The sequence below is a fragment of the Lepidochelys kempii genome, chromosome 18 (genome assembly GCF_965140265.1).
Source record: "Lepidochelys kempii isolate rLepKem1 chromosome 18, rLepKem1.hap2, whole genome shotgun sequence".
Taxonomy (NCBI): domain Eukaryota; kingdom Metazoa; phylum Chordata; order Testudines; family Cheloniidae; genus Lepidochelys; species Lepidochelys kempii.
In genome coordinates this window covers 2,613,304-2,630,895 of record NC_133273.1, presented here as the reverse complement: position 1 = coordinate 2,630,895, position 17,592 = coordinate 2,613,304, and the positions used below count along the sequence as shown (strand labels likewise).

The 17,592-nt window shown below is 41.4% G+C and overlaps 1 protein-coding gene across 5 annotated transcripts in view; it reads left to right on the top strand.

The window, feature by feature from the left end:
• The window catches only part of USP48 (ubiquitin specific peptidase 48), a 59,534-nt gene extending 43,151 nt beyond the window's left edge, over positions 1–16,383 (top strand). For all 5 annotated transcript variants that reach the window (XM_073316672.1, XM_073316671.1, XM_073316673.1 and 2 more), the window contains 10 exons: positions 3,444–3,505; positions 4,402–4,512; positions 5,260–5,390; positions 5,710–5,816; positions 10,626–10,730; positions 12,059–12,214; positions 12,675–12,800; positions 13,646–13,694; positions 14,044–14,070; positions 14,159–16,383. In XM_073316672.1, the coding sequence (XP_073172773.1) occupies positions 3,444–3,505; positions 4,402–4,512; positions 5,260–5,390; positions 5,710–5,816; positions 10,626–10,730; positions 12,059–12,214; positions 12,675–12,800; positions 13,646–13,694; positions 14,044–14,070; positions 14,159–14,181 (897 nt within the window). In that variant the 3' untranslated portion in view covers positions 14,182–16,383. The remainder of the gene's footprint in view (positions 1–3,443; positions 3,506–4,401; positions 4,513–5,259; positions 5,391–5,709; positions 5,817–10,625; positions 10,731–12,058; positions 12,215–12,674; positions 12,801–13,645; positions 13,695–14,043; positions 14,071–14,158) is intronic.
• Positions 16,384–17,592: the final 1,209 nt, after the last annotated feature.

Sequence of the window (17,592 nt, the reverse complement as noted above, 5' to 3'; positions counted from 1 at the left end):
GAAAAAGTTTTTCCTAATATCCAACTTAAACCTCCCCCACTGTAACTTGAGACCATTGCTCCTTGTTCTGTCATCTGCTACCACAGAGAACAGTCTAGAGCCATCCTCTTTGGAACCCCCTTTCAGGTAGTTGAAAGCAGCTATCAAATCCCCCCTCATTCTTCACTTCCGCAGACTAAACAATCCCAGTTTCCTCAGCCTCTCCTCATAAGTCATGTGTTCCAGTCCCCTAATCATTTTTGTTGCCCTCCGCTGGACGCTTTCCAATTTTTCCACATCCTTCTTGTAGTGTGGGGCCCAAAACTGGACACAGGACTGCAGATGAGGCCTCACCAATGTTGAATAGAGGGAAACGATCATGTCCCTCGATCTGCTGGCAGTGCCCGTACTCATACAGCCCAAAATGCTATTGGCCTTCTTGGCAACAAGGGTACACTGTTGACACATAGCCAGCTTCTCGTCCACTGTAACCCCTAGGTCCTTTTCTGCAGAACTGCTGCCTAGCCACTCGGTCCCTAGTCTGTAGCGGTGCATGGGATTCTTCTATCCTAAGTGCACTTGTCCTTGTTGAACCTCATCAGATTTCTTTTGGCCCAATCTAATTTGTCTAGGTCCCTCTGTATCCAGCGTATCTACCACTCCTCCCAGTTTAGTGTCATCTGCAAACTTGCTCAGGATAAAGAACTCCAGGGTGCTCTTTTGACTGGCATTTGTAGAAGTGTGTATCTTTCATGAGAATGTCCTTTAAAATGAAAAAGAATAGCAAATATTAGTTGAAGTAAACTTCCTCAGGTACCGTCTGTCTCTCCTAGATATTGACCGTGCCCTCTTTCTGCAGTGTCTTGAGTACCTCACAAACTTGAATGTATTTATTCTCGCAACCCCTGTGCAAGGCTGAGCAAGGCCATTATCCCCATTGTATAGATAGGAAACTGAGTCTCCCTGTGCCTGCAAGATGTGCTCAGGGGTGTCTGGGGTAGAGCAGGGAACTGAACCTGGATCTCCTGAGTCCTAAATTGACACCCTAGCCATTGGAGCTGCACTTACTGCATGGAGGCTGATACTTGATCAAAGAGAAATTTAGTGTTTTTCCCCTTCCATCCAAATGTCACTCAAACATCAGTGAACCTCTCTTTCAGCCTAATCTTGAATCCCAGCTAGTTTCTTAGTGTCCTTCCTCTCTTCCCCACCCCCCTTCCCCCGCATCTCCAGGCCTCCTGCCTGGGTCTTGTTCCCCTACCTTTTGCTTCCACATCCACTACTTCTTGACCCTGCCTGCTTTCTCCAGATGATCTTGTCAACCATCCAGATCATCTGTCACAGTAACCTAGCTGCTACTCCTGCTCCTCTTCCCCCTCCTGTAATCATCCCTCTTTCCTCCCGCATCCTATGTGGCTCTAGCTTTCAAAAGAGGAAATGTTTATGTATGTCTGGATGGGGAAAGGTATTTGGGGCCATATGTGAGAGCAGGCTAGAACAGCTCAGCTCAGGGGGAAGAAGTGAGAGCAGAAATGGCAGCCCACAATCCAATAAGTTTTTTGCCCTTTTTGTTCTTTCTTTCAAAAGAGGAGCTGTTTCCACTGTTCTTGTTTTGCAAGGCAAATCTTAAATTTACCAAAGAAAGGAATTTCCTTTTTATCAACCAATTGCTGATACAATTAGTGCCTCAGTGGTTTGCTCTTTGGTGTTAGGGTGATACTTTATCAGCTAATTTGTTTGTTGGAATATATTTTAAATTTATTTTTCTGTCGTTAGGGGTACACCCCTGTCTGAAGGCAGTATTTGGTCCTTGCTCTCTTCAATACGTTGTAGAAGAAAGTAACTTGACAGTAGTTGTGTTATCTACACCTGCTGCTCCCATGGTACTGAGCCAGCAGTAAGAGCAGCACCTTCAAGCAGTTTCACATGGAAGTGGTACTAATTAATCTTCTGCACCACAGGACTGGGTTTAGGGCACTAGCTGTTGCTGCAGTGCTGGAGAGTTCCATTCTGAACCCTACTGGAGGGAAGGGTTTGTCTTGCTATACACTTCCAGCAGCAGGCAAAAACCCTAGAGAGGGGGTGGAGTGTCTTTGAGCAGCAAACAAGTCACAGCTAGGGTAGGGGGTTGTGAATGCTTGGAGCCAGTCATGATAGGAGTAGCAAGGCTGTTCTTACTGCCACCTCACTGAGCGTGTGTGGGAGTATTGTAGCAGCAAGAGGAGTGTTTTATGCACATGGATATTTCTCTGTTTGAATGTAACTTTTGAACACCACATCAAATCAATTCCAAATTTCAGGGAATGTTCTAGCATCAGTGGGCAGAACCCTGTTGATTTTGGTGAAAACCAGAAAGGGGAAATGAGGGGGAGACAGCCCCGGCTTCTGATTAGCATATCCAGCAAGTTCAGTCATCTCTGTAATTTTCTGTAGATCAAAGAACCAGTTCATGGCTGACATTACAACATTGCTGCATAACTCCATCCCAGCTCTGCCCCTCCTCCCAATAGAGTTCAACATGTTGATGCCCTGAATGACTTAAGAATGGTGGAGGAAATAGGGATGCACAACAGAGCCCCTGGGATGGAGGGAGAATAGGGGGCTCTGGCATGAGGGGCCAGAGGAGTGGGGACGTACAGCCCCGAAGGAGAAAATGGAGGATAATGGCATGGGGGATACACAATGGCATGGGGCAGAGAGAATGGAGGATCCTGGTATGGGCAGAGGAGAGAGAGAAGGGACACAATGTCCTTGGCATGTGTGTTGGGGCGGGGGTTATAGGAAGTCCCTGAAATAACGGGGATGTGAGGCTGGCACACAGGGAACTCGGGGGTGTGGAATGGAAGAATGCCAGTAGCCCCTTTTGTGTGCAATGAGATCTGCCCATCGAAGCAGCAAAGTCTGCAACTCTGCAGTTAGTATAATATGCTCTGCTGGTTAATCACAGGCTGTGTGTGCCATAAGACTTGCTGGAGTTTAGTAGAAATGATTTATACAATGGATTGAAGATAATTGGTACAAAACTGAATTAGCTTTCTAATGTAATATAAGCAGTAACACACTGTGTACTATGTTCTTGGTACTTGATCTCAAATTATTGTAGTTGGCTTTCAGAAGTCACACTTGAATGGAGTTATTGTGAAGAATGTTAGGATCTTGAAAGGGAACAGGTATAACAAAAAGAAAAGGAGGACTTGTGGCACCTTAGAGACTAACCAATTTATTTGAGCATAAGCTTTCGTGAGCTACAGCATCCGACGAAGTGAGCTGTAGCTCACGAAAGCTTATGCTCAAATAAATTGGTTAGTCTCTAAGGTGCCACAAGTCCTCCTGTTCTTTTTGTGGATACAGACTAACACGGCTGCTATTCTGAAACAACCTGTCAGGTGTAACAAAGACAGTGAAAACTTAGGTTTTTTCTATCTCCATTGTTAGGTTAATTTAAATGAAGTCTGTTTTTCCAGGAGACAGATGAGCTCTACATTGTATCACAGTTTTTTGTAGAAGAATGGAGGAAATTTGTAAGGTAAATTGGTTCATATTTTAAATCTTCACTGAACTCCCTTTATTCCTTTTAGTTTTATATGTAGTGATTTGACTTCTGAATGAAGTTTGTATAGTGCAGTGTAGAATTATGCTAAAATTATAATATCTTGCTGTGTAGTGACTGGCCTTGTGGAAATAAGGAAGCACTGGGATTGTTAAGCTGGTATTGGTTATTACAGGTTCTGAGAAACAGCTGATCAGGTTAGATACCATATTGATTAGTTTCTCATGACTAAAGTTATATCCTGGTCAAAGGACATAACTCCGTCCTGTTTCTGTAGTCTGTCATTAATAGGAGATGAAAATCCTCCCTGCAATGCTAGATATAAGTAACATCCCAAGATCAAAAACCCCCAATATCTGATTCCCTGAGCCTAGCAATCTAATACTTCTGAATTTTGGCTACTTTTCTGTAAAATCACAAATTTAAATACTCTACTTATCTCTCTTCTCATTGCTATTTGCTGACTTTTGATTTCTTGTTAAGGAAATAGCATAACCCTGTGATGTCTAACTAGAGCTCAGTGAAAAATTCCCCCAAATTATGCTAGTTTTTAATCAGTTTTTCTCACCAAAATGAAAAACCAAAATTAAAATTGTTTGGATCAAACAAAAGAACGTTTTGAATGTTGATTCAAATCAGCCTTTTCAAAACAGTGTCGATTCAAAACATTCAGATGTTTTTAAAAAAAAAAAAAACGCAGGTTGTTTTCAGCTGAAATAATTTGCCAGATTTGACCCACATTCATGAGTAGTTTCCATGCCCATATATGTATATTTTTTTGGTAAATTTACTTATCTGCCAAAAAAAATTCACTCAGCTCTGTCTAACCATCCTAAGTACACATTTGTTTTCTCTTCTCCTGTTTTGAGCAGGAGGCCTACAAGATGCAGTCCTGTATCATCAGTAGGAAACAGTGCTCTTCTCTGCCCACATGGGGGCCTCATGTTCACATTTGCTTCCATGACCAAAGAAGACTCTAAACTGTGAGTTTCTTCTGTTCTCTTGTCTTCCTTTTGTCAGGTATTTCTCTCCCCGTCTCCAGGAATATGTAAATCAAATGACCCGTGAGGACAGTACTGTTGATCTCTGTAACTGTAACATTTTCCTGGGAGAGGTCTCTGTTTTTGAATGACCTTGATGTGAAAACCCGTTTACACCTTTAGATGGATCTTTATGCAGAAAGTACCATACATGTTCAGTGATAAGTGTTCTGCAGAAGCAGGCTAGCATTGGAGAAAGAAATATGATCAGTAAAGTAGAATTTATTATTAGGAATTGAACGAGCTCAAGTGAAACTGACTAACACGGCTGCTACTCTGAAACCTGACTATTATTTGACATTGGAAACTCACTTCCTTACCTTTACGATCAGAATGGACACAGGTCTTCTCAAAGTTGATTTCCACAAGACTTGTCTTCAAAGTATCAGATACCATCAATGGATTTCATGCTTTGTGGAATTGCTTCTTCAATGGCACAGAGTAAATGTAACACATCTTCCACTTTCGTACTTTTTCTTCCATCTCAATCCTTCCTCCCTGCATAGTTTTGCTTTAGGAGTTAGAGAGACTGTTCTTAACATTTAAAAGGTTCTGAAACCTAGAGCCCAGTGCACTTGTAAGGCTTGTGCACAGTGTTTCCTTTAATGATGACTAAGCTACACAGCTGTAATTGAATACTTCTGGTTTGGTTTTTCTATGTCATGAAGCATGTTGTGTTTCTTTGCACAGTATAGCTCTAATATGGCCCAGTGAGTGGGAGGCAATACAAAAACTATTTGTTGTGGATCACATTATCAAAATCATCAGAATGCAAACTGCTGAGATGAGCCCGGAGAGCACGCTTTTCAATTCTGAGCCCAGTAAGTGAGTCTTATCTTCACCAGTGTCTGCAGAATAGCTTTTTCAACTGATACTGGCTCCCTTTTGGGGTTTGGAGAGGGACCTGCCATTTTAGCATAAATGGTCAGAACTTAAGGGAGGAGTGGAAAAGATAGATGCCAGTTTCTCAGTAACAGCTATAGAGTAAATCCAGAGTTCGGAGAATGTACCCCCATTGTGTAAGCCATTCTTGATTTAATCATGAAGGTGGCGAATATTTGTAGTGGTCCCTTGTGTCATGTAACTGTCACCAAAATATCTGTTGGCATTTTAACCATGCTTTCCTTTTTATCCTTCTAGAGCTGTGTCCAGAATGCAGAGAAGGATTGTTATGCCAGCAGCAGAGGGACCTGCGTGAGTACACCCAGGCCACCATCTATGTACATAAAGTGGTGGATAATAAAAAGGTACTGATCTCTCACTACTAATCTTCACTGAATTTTGTTAAAGGTAAACTGTACTGAGTGGTAGCCAAGATAGCTATAAAAATAGTTATCAAATAATATATACTGGCAAAGAGAATGCCCGTGCTGCATGAGAAATTACTCAGCATTGTTTCTGTGCCTCTATTCTACAAATGGGCCTCTCAGTGACTGCTGCTATGTTGAGGATACCTCTTCAGCAGAGAGAATGAGGAGTACTTGTGGCACCTTAGAGACTAACAAATTTATTTGACCATAAGCTTTCGTGGGCTAAAACCCACTTCATCGGATGCATGCAGTGGAAAATACAGTAGGAAGGTGGGTGGGTGTGTACACGTACACAGAGAGAGAGAGAGAACATGAAAGAATGGGTGTTGCCATATCCACTATAACGAGAGGGATCAGTTAAGGTGAGCTATTACCGGCAGGAGGGAAAAAAACCTTTTGCCGTGATAATCAGGATGGGCCATTTCCAGCAGTTGACAAGAAGGTGTGAGGACCAGTAGGGGGAAAAAAAATAAGCATGGGGAACTAGTTCTACTTTGTGTAATGACTCGCTACTGGTGAGTTAAGATGCTTTTTAAAAATCAGACACAAGGTTAGGTTGTAAATTTACTTTACCAAAAATCTAAACAGCATTTTACAGGGTAAATAATGGCCCTAGAACTTGCTTTACAAGTATCTGATGGTTCTTACAGTAAGCCTCCAGTCTTCTTTTAGTTGTATTTTAATGCTCTGTAGTTCTGGGTGAGAAACCAAGACTCCTCATAGGAAAACTCCTCAGATAAGCTGACAAGAACCAGCTGATAGTATAGAGGCACTTTCGTGTGGGATGGTCACAGGATTTTGTTGTACTAGGAGTTTTTCAGAGGGCACAGTGGATAGGAGGGACAGATTTTCCTGGTGCCCATCAGCCCATGAGTTGGGGTAAATGTAGCCCTGCGTCGTCATGCTGTTCAGAGTGGGAGTGTGGTGGTTTGAGGATTCAAGGGGAGTGATAGTGCTGGGAAAGGCAAACAGTTGCCTACCGACATGTCCCTGAAACATATTTAACTTTTCAGCTGTCAGGAGATTTGTGAACTCAGGCTTTTGTGAAGTGGCTGCACAGTGTATTATGTTCAGTTTGTGACATTTTATTCTATTTTTGTAAGAGTTACTGGCTAGTTTGTCTCTACTAAAGCATGTTAGGCCTAAGTAGAGTAACCTTTCTCTCAAGGTGTGTCTTTCAAGCGTCTTCTCTGGTGCTAGCAGCGTGGAGAGGCATCTCCCCTCTCCTCACCTGGGTTTGGGTCCTGCGTTCCTTTTTGGGATGCTTGGTGACTTCTCACTGTGCCTGAGACCAAGAGGTGCTGTCTCTTGGGAAAATGAATAATTCTACCCCTGCTTGCAAGGAGTATAAAACCCAGTACACAAGATACAGTAAAGTATATAAACAAAAACCCCAGCAAAGGAATGGCAAACCCCAAAATAACAGTATAACAAAGAGGATTTCGCTGAGAATAGGAAAATTAGATCTGGGGAAGGAAAGGGTTAGGATTAATTTAAAAAATGCTGACCAGAACCAACCATTTCCTGCCTCCCAACACACTCAACTCTTCCTAACCCCCAGCTCCTTCCATGGCACCTGCCCAGGTAGAATCTATGCTGGGAATGAATCCAGAGATAAATGCTGCAGTGCTGTGAACTTTGGCCAACTTAGGAGGGTGCCCTTTTATTGTATCTTCGTATTGTGGGGCAGGGTCCTCTGCTGGCTCCCTGATCTGGAGTCCTGTGGAGGTCTCCGTTGGCTCAGTCAGTGGTGTCAGGTTGTATCTCTGCCACTTTGGACACTGGTCTCTGTAGGGCTGGAGCTGCCTGACCTATGCACTGAATCCCACAGCAGATCAAAGGCTCCGTTTTGTGGAGGGGGGTTAATCAGAGACTCCCTAAGCAGCCCCAGTACATTGCCTGTCCAGATCACCCCATGCAGAAGCCTCCCTTTTGACCTCAGTAGGAGTTTCTAGTGCATTCTGTCTCCATGCCTGCAGTCAGGCATGCTGGGAAATGATGTCATAGGGCTCTGGTAGCCATTATTGTTAAATGTAGTCCATAGGGTAGGACCCTCTAGAGCAGTGTTTCTCAGCCTTTTTGATACCAGGGACTGGCTTGCTGCCTTCCTAAACTGTGTCAGGGAGATCTCGGGGACTGCCCGTATGCGGACCAGTCATTAAGAAACACTGAGAGGCTCAGTCCACTGCTCCAGGAACCGTGTGGGGGTTATGCTAGTAGCTGTAAGTGTACAAGCTAGCCCGTGTGGGCGAAGAAGGTGAAACAGCTGTTGTTCATTTTATCCCCTCTGCTGTCAGTTTCAGAGGAAAATAAATGGAACAGTAAGAATTGTTTTCTTTTGGGTCAGGGCCAGATTCTGGGAGGGACTCTGCCTTCTGAAGGGTGCTGAGCACCCTCAGTGCCCAGTGAAGTCAATAATACTTGACAGGTTTCAGGGTGGTAGCCGTGTTAGTCTGTATCAGCAAAAAGAACGAGGAGTCCTTGTGGCACCTTAGAGACTAACCAATTTATTAGGGCATAAGCTTTCGTGGGCTAAAACCCACTTCATCGGATGCATGCCCTAATAATCGAGCTTTACATGATGAGTATAAGAGTTAACAGAAGCAGCTGGCTTGTGAGTTGCTGAAAGTCATAGTTCTCACGCACAGAAATTTGCTCTGTCTCTGCAGAGATGAGCAGATTTTGAGTACTAGAGTAGAATCTGCATGTAGGTAGAACTGGTGGGACCTACAAATTATTTCAAATTATTATTGCAAATTATTTCTAGATGAGATTTTTAATCAACTGGCCCTCTACTCAGGAAAGTTTTTTTTTAAATGCTCTTGTATATGATCACATGTATCAAACCGTCCTACACTGAGAAAAATCAGTAGTACCAAAATGTTGTTACTGCCCATTAACATGTGGTGTCGTGACCAGATGTTAATGAGCAGGAACCTTAGAAAAGGGTCAGAAAAGGGCAACTAAAATGAGTAGGGGTTTGGAACGGGTCCCATATGAGGCGAGATTAAAGAGGCTAGGACTTTTCAGCTTGGAAAAGAGGAGACTAAGGGGAGATATGATAGAGGTCTATAAAATCATGAGTGGTGTGGAGAAAGTGAATAAGGAAAAGTTATTTACTTGTTCCCATAATATAAGAACTAGGGGTCACCAAATTAAATTAATGGGTAGCAGGTTTAAAACAAATAAAAGGAAGTTCTTCTTCACTCAGCACACAGTCAACCTGTGGAACTCATTGCCTGAGGAGGTTGTGAAAGCTAGGACTATAAGAGGGTTTAAAAGAGAACTTGATAAATTCATGGAGGTTAAGTCCATTAATGGCTATTAGCCAGGATGGGTAAGGAATGGTGTTCCTAGCCTCTGTTTGTCAGAGGGTGGAGATGGATGGCAGGAGAGAGATCACTAGAGCATTACTGTTAAGTTCACTCCCTCTGGGGCACCTGGCATTGGCCACTGTCGGTAGATTTATAGATATAAGGTCAGAAGGGACCATTATGATCACCTAGTCTGACCTCCTGCACAATGCAGGCCACAGAATCTCACCCACCCACTCAGGATACTGTGCTGGATGGACCTTTGGTCTGACCCAGTATGGCCATTCTTATGTTCTTATGTGTTCCTGGGAGTGACTGCTCACTAAACAGTGGGTATTTTAACTGATAACTTTCTGCAACACATTTATTTGGCTTCATAAATCAATTAAGCTTTATTTGTCACTGCACTTGCCTTCAGTTCATGGCAGATATAGCTACTTAGCAGTAACTAGTAGAGATTTAGTAAAAGATATACATTCAGCATTTATAACTAAACTTAGGGTGAAAGATGGGCAATTTGTCTCTTCACCTGGCAGCCACGGTTGTATATTCTGTAAACGTGAGAACTTTGATAAACTGCTAATAACTTTGAGAATGCTGCAAATCATGCTCAGTGTTTAGAAGAAGTGCTGGTTTCTTCAATCGCAAAATACATGTATGGACAAGCATACACCTAGAGAGGTTAGCATGCTCTGAGGCATTCAGGTGGGAGTATGTGTAACTTCCATATTTTCCCTTGAAAATTCCAGTCTCTGACGCTATCTGAGGAGCCTAGCACAAGTGTAAATACGTACATTAGTGTAGGGTAGGTACATTTATCATGAAGTAACATAGGGATAGATATGTATAAATTATTTATCTGTAGCTTACTTACAAATTAACTGTAGACAGACCAATAAATCACTAATGAGCACTTCTGTCAATCTGCTAAATACAACCACACGACTGACCTGTATGTGTCATTTATGGAGAATATTAGTTTCTCTTCGTTACAGCTCTCTCAACACACTGAGTTCAGGTCAGAGAGAGAGCTGGCTGAAGGGGAAAGAATCCAGCCCCAAAGACTTTCCCTTTGTCTAGAAAGGGAAAGAGTTCCTGAGCTACAGGAAGCAGTAGATCCCTGCAATGGTTTCTCCCATTTTAGCCAGCGTCCAGAATCTGTTAAAAGATCATTTACAAGCTATATGTGTGTTAAACTAGAGCCTTGTCTCTTGGTATCTCCTAGGTTCATGCACTCCAAGTATCTGCCTGGGTTAGGGCAGTTGGTGTTTTTATCCACTATGGTCACTTGTCCTTGTGCCCTATTTAAGCTCATTATATTAAGGTAGCACCTTTAAAAACGCTCTGTAAGGAACTTGCTAAAAGCGCTGGGACAATCTGAGTTTGTGCTGTTGGAACAGAGTTACACAGTGTGTGATTTGTGTAACTTCAGGTAATGAAGGAAGCTGCTCCAGAACTGAATGTGAGCAGTTCAGAAGCTGAAGAGGAAAGGGAAGAAGCCAAACCAGAAGGGGAACAGGATCCAGATTTTAACCAGGTAAAGATCTAAAACGCTGCAAGGTTTGCAATTTTGAGTTTCCCTCTAGATAGCAAAGTGTCCAACTCTGACAATACAGGAATCTTCTTATATTTACTGTTAGCAGTTGAAACCAGAAATATATAAGCTGCTTTATTTTAAGCTTATTGTTGTAATACCTTCTTAAAATTAAAATCATGGCAATTAAGTCTATTAATGGCTATTAGCCAGGATGGGTAAGGAATGGTGTCCCTAGTCTCTGTTTGTCAGAGGGTGGAGGTGGATGGCAGGAGAGAGATCACTAGATCATTACCTGTTAGGTTCACTCCCTCTGGGGCGCCTGGCATTGGCCACTGTCAGTAGACAGGATACTGAGCTGGATGGACCTTTGGTCTGATCCAGTGTGGCCATTCTTATGTTCTTAAAATTTCCTTACCCTTTTGTTCCATTTGACAAATCAATTGTTCTTTGCTCCTATGTGTCTAATATGGTTGTGGAGCTAATATTGTTTTGATTAGTTTCCTTGTTAGTACATCTTACGGGGTATTGTGAAAATGTATTAAATGTAAAGCACATTTTAAAGTTCTGATAGAAGGTGTTCTCCAAGTTCAAGGTTTTATTAAATTACTGAACATGTAGTTTTTGTGAACCCCACAAAAATGGTGGATATTAAGTCATCTTTAAAAGTAGTATAGCCATGTTGGTCCCAGTATATGAGGCACTAGGTAAGTGAAGAAGAGTTCTGTGTAATTTGAAAGTTTGTACCTTTCACCAGCCGAAGTTGATCCAATAAATGATATTACCTTACTTAACTTACCTTCTTTAAAAGAAACTTGGAACCTAGAGGACTTTCATAGGTTTGGAACCTATGAAAATTTGGGCTTAGAATTCTTAAACATTCCTAGTCCTAGTACATCTGTCCTAACACTGATGCATGCTCTTCCTGGTACCCATAGAAATACTGAGATATTTCCTTCAAGTGGTGGTAATGCATACTGTTGTCTTACCCCCTGATTTTGGCAGTGTCTTCCTCCCTGTACTTTTTTTAGAGAGAAGTGGTTACTACAATATTAAATATTTAACACATGTTGAAGAGTGGTTCTGTACTCCATGCTGTCCTCAAGTTAAACATGGAAATGTGGCTGTCTTTGAGCAAGTCCTTCAGTACTTGCAACCTCTCTGATGCCTGTGTGCATCAGTTGATTATCACAGATGTACTTTAATGTTTTGTGGCTTCGCTTGTTTAAATAGCTTATTTACAAGGCCACCTGGGCAAGAGGCAGGTTGAAGAATTTGCATTATCAGTGAATTCAGTAAGCAAACTTCTTATTTCTGACCCTTGTTCCTAGACTAATGGTGGTGCGAAACGACAGAAGATATCCCATCAGAACTACGTTGTTTATCAAAAGCAAGGCATCAGACGGAGTACACGGCACAGAAAAGTCAGAGGGGAAAAGGCTCTACTTGTTTCCGCCAACCAGACATTGAAAGAGCTGAAAATACAGGTGAGGAACTTCCTTTGTTCCTAAAAGCAGTGTTCTCCTCTGCTGTCGTGTGTGAGCGCACAATGGTGACAAGGAAGTAAATCTAGATGTCTTGTACTCCTAGCTGTTGCCATTGTTTTAGATTTTCCTGTGTAAGAACATATAAAATACTCCAAGATCTGTCATGGTAACTCGCAGCCAAATCTTGTTCCCCGCTTCATGGCTGAGGAAGGCTCTAAGTACCACATTTCTGCACCAGATGGCGGCAGTGCCCAAGGGGGCTCTTGCAAAGCACTGCTCCGTGGTTCTCTGTGATGACACAGAAGGGGTGGGGCAGCAGCACCCACAATGATATGCTAATCCGTGGCTCTGTTTGTATGGTGTCCTAAGATGCATGGTTTTTGACAGTATTATTGGTGTGTGTGTGACTTACATATTTTGCTTTTGCACAAAATCAGTGTGTGTTGTTGTGTTGGCACAGATCATGCACGCATTTTCAGTTGCTCCGTTTGACCAGAATTTGTCGATCGATGGGAAGATACTAAATGATGATACTGCAACACTTGGCGCCCTTGGAGTCATTCCAGAGTCAGTCGTTTTATTAAAGGTAACAACGTGAGAATTGTGGTGGTCTGCTGAAAGGAATGCTGACTGGCAGCAGAAATGATACAAACTTAGAATTACACTAACACTATATTGAGATTACACCGTTAAGTATTTGAGTCAGAACTCTCCTCCTAGGATGCATGCATTGTCTTTAATTGTCTGAGATACGGTATCTGAGAAGTTAACGTTTTTTCTACAACTGAAGGTATACGTGTGTAGTGAATGTGAAAGGTTCTGTAGCGCATAAGCACAAGGCCAGCAGAATTAAGGTTGTGCACTCAACTTTCACACTTAGATTTTTGAGCACTGAACTGTATAATCGAAGTATAATTTTTCATACTTAATTTCCTGTCCTCCTTTTTGAGGGAAGAAAAATCTTAAACTCTATAAAGAGCTGTTGATGGTGAAGGCTAACTAATGCCTTAACTAGTGTCATTAGTAACCTGTGCACTTGTAAATTTAACATGTGCCAGTTGGGCAAGGACAGTAGGTGCTTCCATATCTATGCATGTACATGCCTTCGTAAGCATGCAGCACAACAAAATACAATGGCCCCAGTTGGCATATGCTTAGTTGACTTCAGTGGGACTAAAGCACAGGCTTAAACAGCCCTTCCTCAACAGAGATACATTACTGAACTGGAGATCCTAAAGCCTCAAAAGTGCTTCCAGGCCTCTTTTTATTGTCCCCCAAACCGCCCTGGGAAAACTTCTTTCTTTGGCAGCATATATTTTCTTCTCCAGTCTGTTTAAATGCACATCTGCCAGAGTCTCTTGCTTAGCTAATAAGACTGGTAAACTTCTAGTATTCATGTTGTTTTATAGTTCTGTTGGGTTTGTTTTACAGGCTGATGAACCAATTGCAGATTATGCAGCAATGGATGATGTTATGCAAGGTAAAGAGGATTTCATAATTACAATCTAGAAACATTCTTATTTGTGAAAACACATTATTACCACTGTACTTTTTCCTGGTTGGTTGCTTTGACAAAAATTATTTATGGTCATGTAGTACTGCATTTGGGACAGAACATGTTAAGCATAAGACAGGCTAATTTGTGGAGCTGAAGTCAGGAGGAGAAAGGTAGGAGAAATTAGCAGAAGATAGAAGCATTCAAGATTTCCCTGTAGCCAGCACCTGAAAGTTGTTGAAGCTTGCAATTTGCTATAATTCAAACACTTGATTCTTCTCTTGGAAGTCACGCTGTAATTAGAGGTTTCTGATGTGGTATCTTTCCTTTTCAGTTTGTATGCCTGAAGAAGGATTTAAAGGTAAGACACTTATTTCTTCATTTATTTGAACCTACCTTAATTTCATCTTGAATGCATGTAATCTTCTTTGTTGCTTTCTCACTTACAGGGACTGGTCTTCTTGGACACTAATGTTTTTTTTTTTTTATAACCGCTGGCAGCAGAGAAATGACCAGAAAGGAAGAGGATTTTGACATGGTAGGGCATTAAAACAAAGGTGGATATAGGACTAAACAGTTGCTTGACTCTTCCAGAAGGCAGAAACCCATTCTGAAATGACTGCCCCAAATGCCTTATGTCAAAGCAGATTGCACTGAAGGGACATCCTGACTTCAAGAGAGCATTTCAAATTTTATATTTAATAAAACAAAAGTAAAAGTATAGTAGCAGGAACAATACATCATGTTTACAGACAGAAGTTTCTAGCTGAGGAAGGGAGAGGCTCTGCTGTTTCCTTGCTCTGATTTCCTACCACAGTCGCCTGTCCATAAAGAAATAGTATTACAGTAGATCAAAAACATCTTGATCTGCCCTAAAGTAACTCTTTAGAGATCACCCTGCTAACAGACACCCTGTCTTTGATCCACTCTTACTCTCTCAGTGCAGCATGGAAGTAAAGAATGTGTTAATTGTGAAGAATGACTAGCTTTTTCAGACTTCAGATATGTACCCCAAAATGTAAACTGTGGCTTGCCTGTGAAAGCCTCCATCAGTGGCTCTTCAATACCGAGATGAGGGGGATAAGGAACTGCCTTCTTGGCTGTGTCTTGAGGCTCTAGCACACACCCGTCCTTTTGCAGTTTCAGTTTCAAACTTGAAGATGATCCTAACTTTAATAATCACATGGTCTTTCTCTGTGAAACGTGTTTTTAGAATTGTTGGCTATTTTAACAACTTTTGATAACATCTTCTCCAGTATGCTACTGCCAAGAGCCAGAAATCCATTTCCGCTCTACTGATCAATTCAGGAACGTTGAATTAATCTTCACTAGAACATCAGAATCAGAGATACTGAAGGGGATGAGGTGTCATACTTGGGGCACGTTTTTCATGTGAAGAGATTTTCCTTTTGTTCTCATTGTTTTCAGGAATGCACTAATTTTTTTTTTTTTTTTTAACCATCTGTAATTCCCAGAAAGGATCTCTTCCTGACCCTATTAAATATTAGCTGGAAATAGTTTACCACTAAAATATTTAAAAGGACACTGTCAAGGTATCCTTAATAATAAAGTTAAATATTTCCTGGTAGCTTCATGCTCAACTGTGCTCCCTTAGCAAAATAGCCTCTTGCTCAGTTTGGGCTTCGGCAGTGTTTTATTATTGTTTTTAAATTGGCTGTTTAGAGCAAAACTAGTGTATTTAACACTCCCATGAGCTTTGCAGGCAGATTTAAGGGGTCAGTTGTGGAGCGTGGAGGGTATATAAAAACATGGGCCCTTGATAGTGTTCTTTTTTAAATTTACCTTTTATCAGAATAGTTATAGCTCCCCTTCATAAAATGATTAACCTTTGTTCTTTTTCTCTATACTGTTTTAATCCATCTTTCCCCCCCTCCCTTCCTCCAAAACCATTTTGGGAAGGCGGTAGGGAATTCAGGCAGCAGGTCTGGACCAGTGAGAGTGGCAAAACAATTGATATAAAGTATTCTATTTGGAGCAGTTGTAAAGCCATAAATAATGGCTTGGAAATGATTCAGAAAAGGGGATTTAAAACTGAGATTATTTCTAATGTATCTTGGCTTTGTACTTCAAGATACGGGATTTGGATCCAATAAAAGGGCTGGATCTTAGAGAGGTGAAACAGTGCAGCTGAGCAATTTATTCTTTCCCAAGGTAAAGACTTCAGTAAAAGTTCAATATGCTATTGTTAGTGCTTGATTAAGCAACTCTACTTCCCTTGAAAACAGGCTTGTTTGCCTGAAAGAGATTTTATTCTTCTTTTTAGACTGAAGCACTCACTCATGTACATAGCCCCTGGAAATTTGATATTTTTTTCAATTTGCTGGTTTTGGGGGGGGAGGCGGGGGGTTGTTTTTTATTTTTGTTTTTTTGTTACTAGAGTCTCTTCCTTGAGATTACAATGTTCCAAAACTAAGTCTCTTAAACTTCACAGGGAAGAACTGTAAACCATGATGTATAAGTAGACACAATTACAGATGTGATGTATAGATGTACCTAATGGCCTTGGTATTGCTATATCTTACAGCTTTGCAAGGGAAACAGGTACAAGATGTGATCAAAGGCACATTAACTGTTTTGTCTGTATTTGCAAACATATTGGACTAAAATTGTCATTTGAGCTGTGGAAGCCTTATTAAAGTACATACACATGGTCTATCTTCTCATATTTTAATGTATTGCATAAAGCATTTTTTACATTGATCGGTTCAGGTATCTTCTGTAAAATTTGTCGTCTTTTTCTAGTATTTCTGAGAATTCCACAGTTTGAAACTTTTTTCCATGAGTTGAATGTGCCATAAAGTCGTTGGGTAGTTGACTGTTTGATGGCAGGAACAATAGATTACTAAAATAAAGCCAGGAGGAAAGTTGAGTAAAAAAACCAAATTTCACGGTCTCAGGATATTTAAACTGTAGCAGAACAATAGTACAGATTCCTCTAGTAAGAAACACTATATGTGTAAACACTTAAGCGCAGTCCCAGTTGATTTTCTCATGGTTGTCTATTCACTGTTCCCAAATTAATATCAGAGACAGCAGCTTAAATTGAATAATCTTGTTCAGATACTTAGGCATATGGATCTCATCTACTGTTAGTTGTATTGCAGAGGCGTAGTTAAGGAGTCACAGTCTAAAACGGTTACAGAAACATTCCTGTAGTACTAAATACTTCATAGTTGTGAAAGAATCCACGCTGAGTGAATCCAGAAGGCGAGTCAGCTCCAGCTTAGGTTTATGATTAAATATGGGCCTTCACATACACAAATCAAACTCCATGTCCAGAAACTACTATACCAGAATGACTGGCTTTTCATGTAGTGACGTTTGAGAAACCATAAAAACATCAGTAAAACCAGTCTTTCCTCACTCTAGGTCTTGTGACTATCGTGTACCAAGTTAATGGCTCAAGAAGACTTCTTTGTGTAGTGTAAACTTTGGCAGCTTTTCTTCTGCAGAAGTGAAAATAACTGATAAAGCAATTGTCCTTCATGACAGAGGTGTTTCTGTATCAAAAGAAGATACACTTAATGCATGCCAGAACAAACCCCCCTTCAGCTGTAGTTTAGACAGCATTTCACCTTCTGCGGTGCTCTGTTGTGTACTAAGAAAAATGGCCATAGAGATGGAATGATCTGTTGTGTCTGTTGTGCTTCTTGTAACTATGTCTTGGGGTGTCTCCCCTCTGCGAGGCAGGTCAGTATTTCTCCTCCTCTTACCCCACTGCAGTGCTTCACAGGGTATCCCTGTGTGCTGCTAAGACTCCAGTGGATCGCTACTCATTACGGGTGTGCAGAGTAAAGAAGCTGAGCCCTCATCAGAGGTGCAATATTAGCAGCGGTTCTGTGGCCTGCTGTTGAGTGGGATC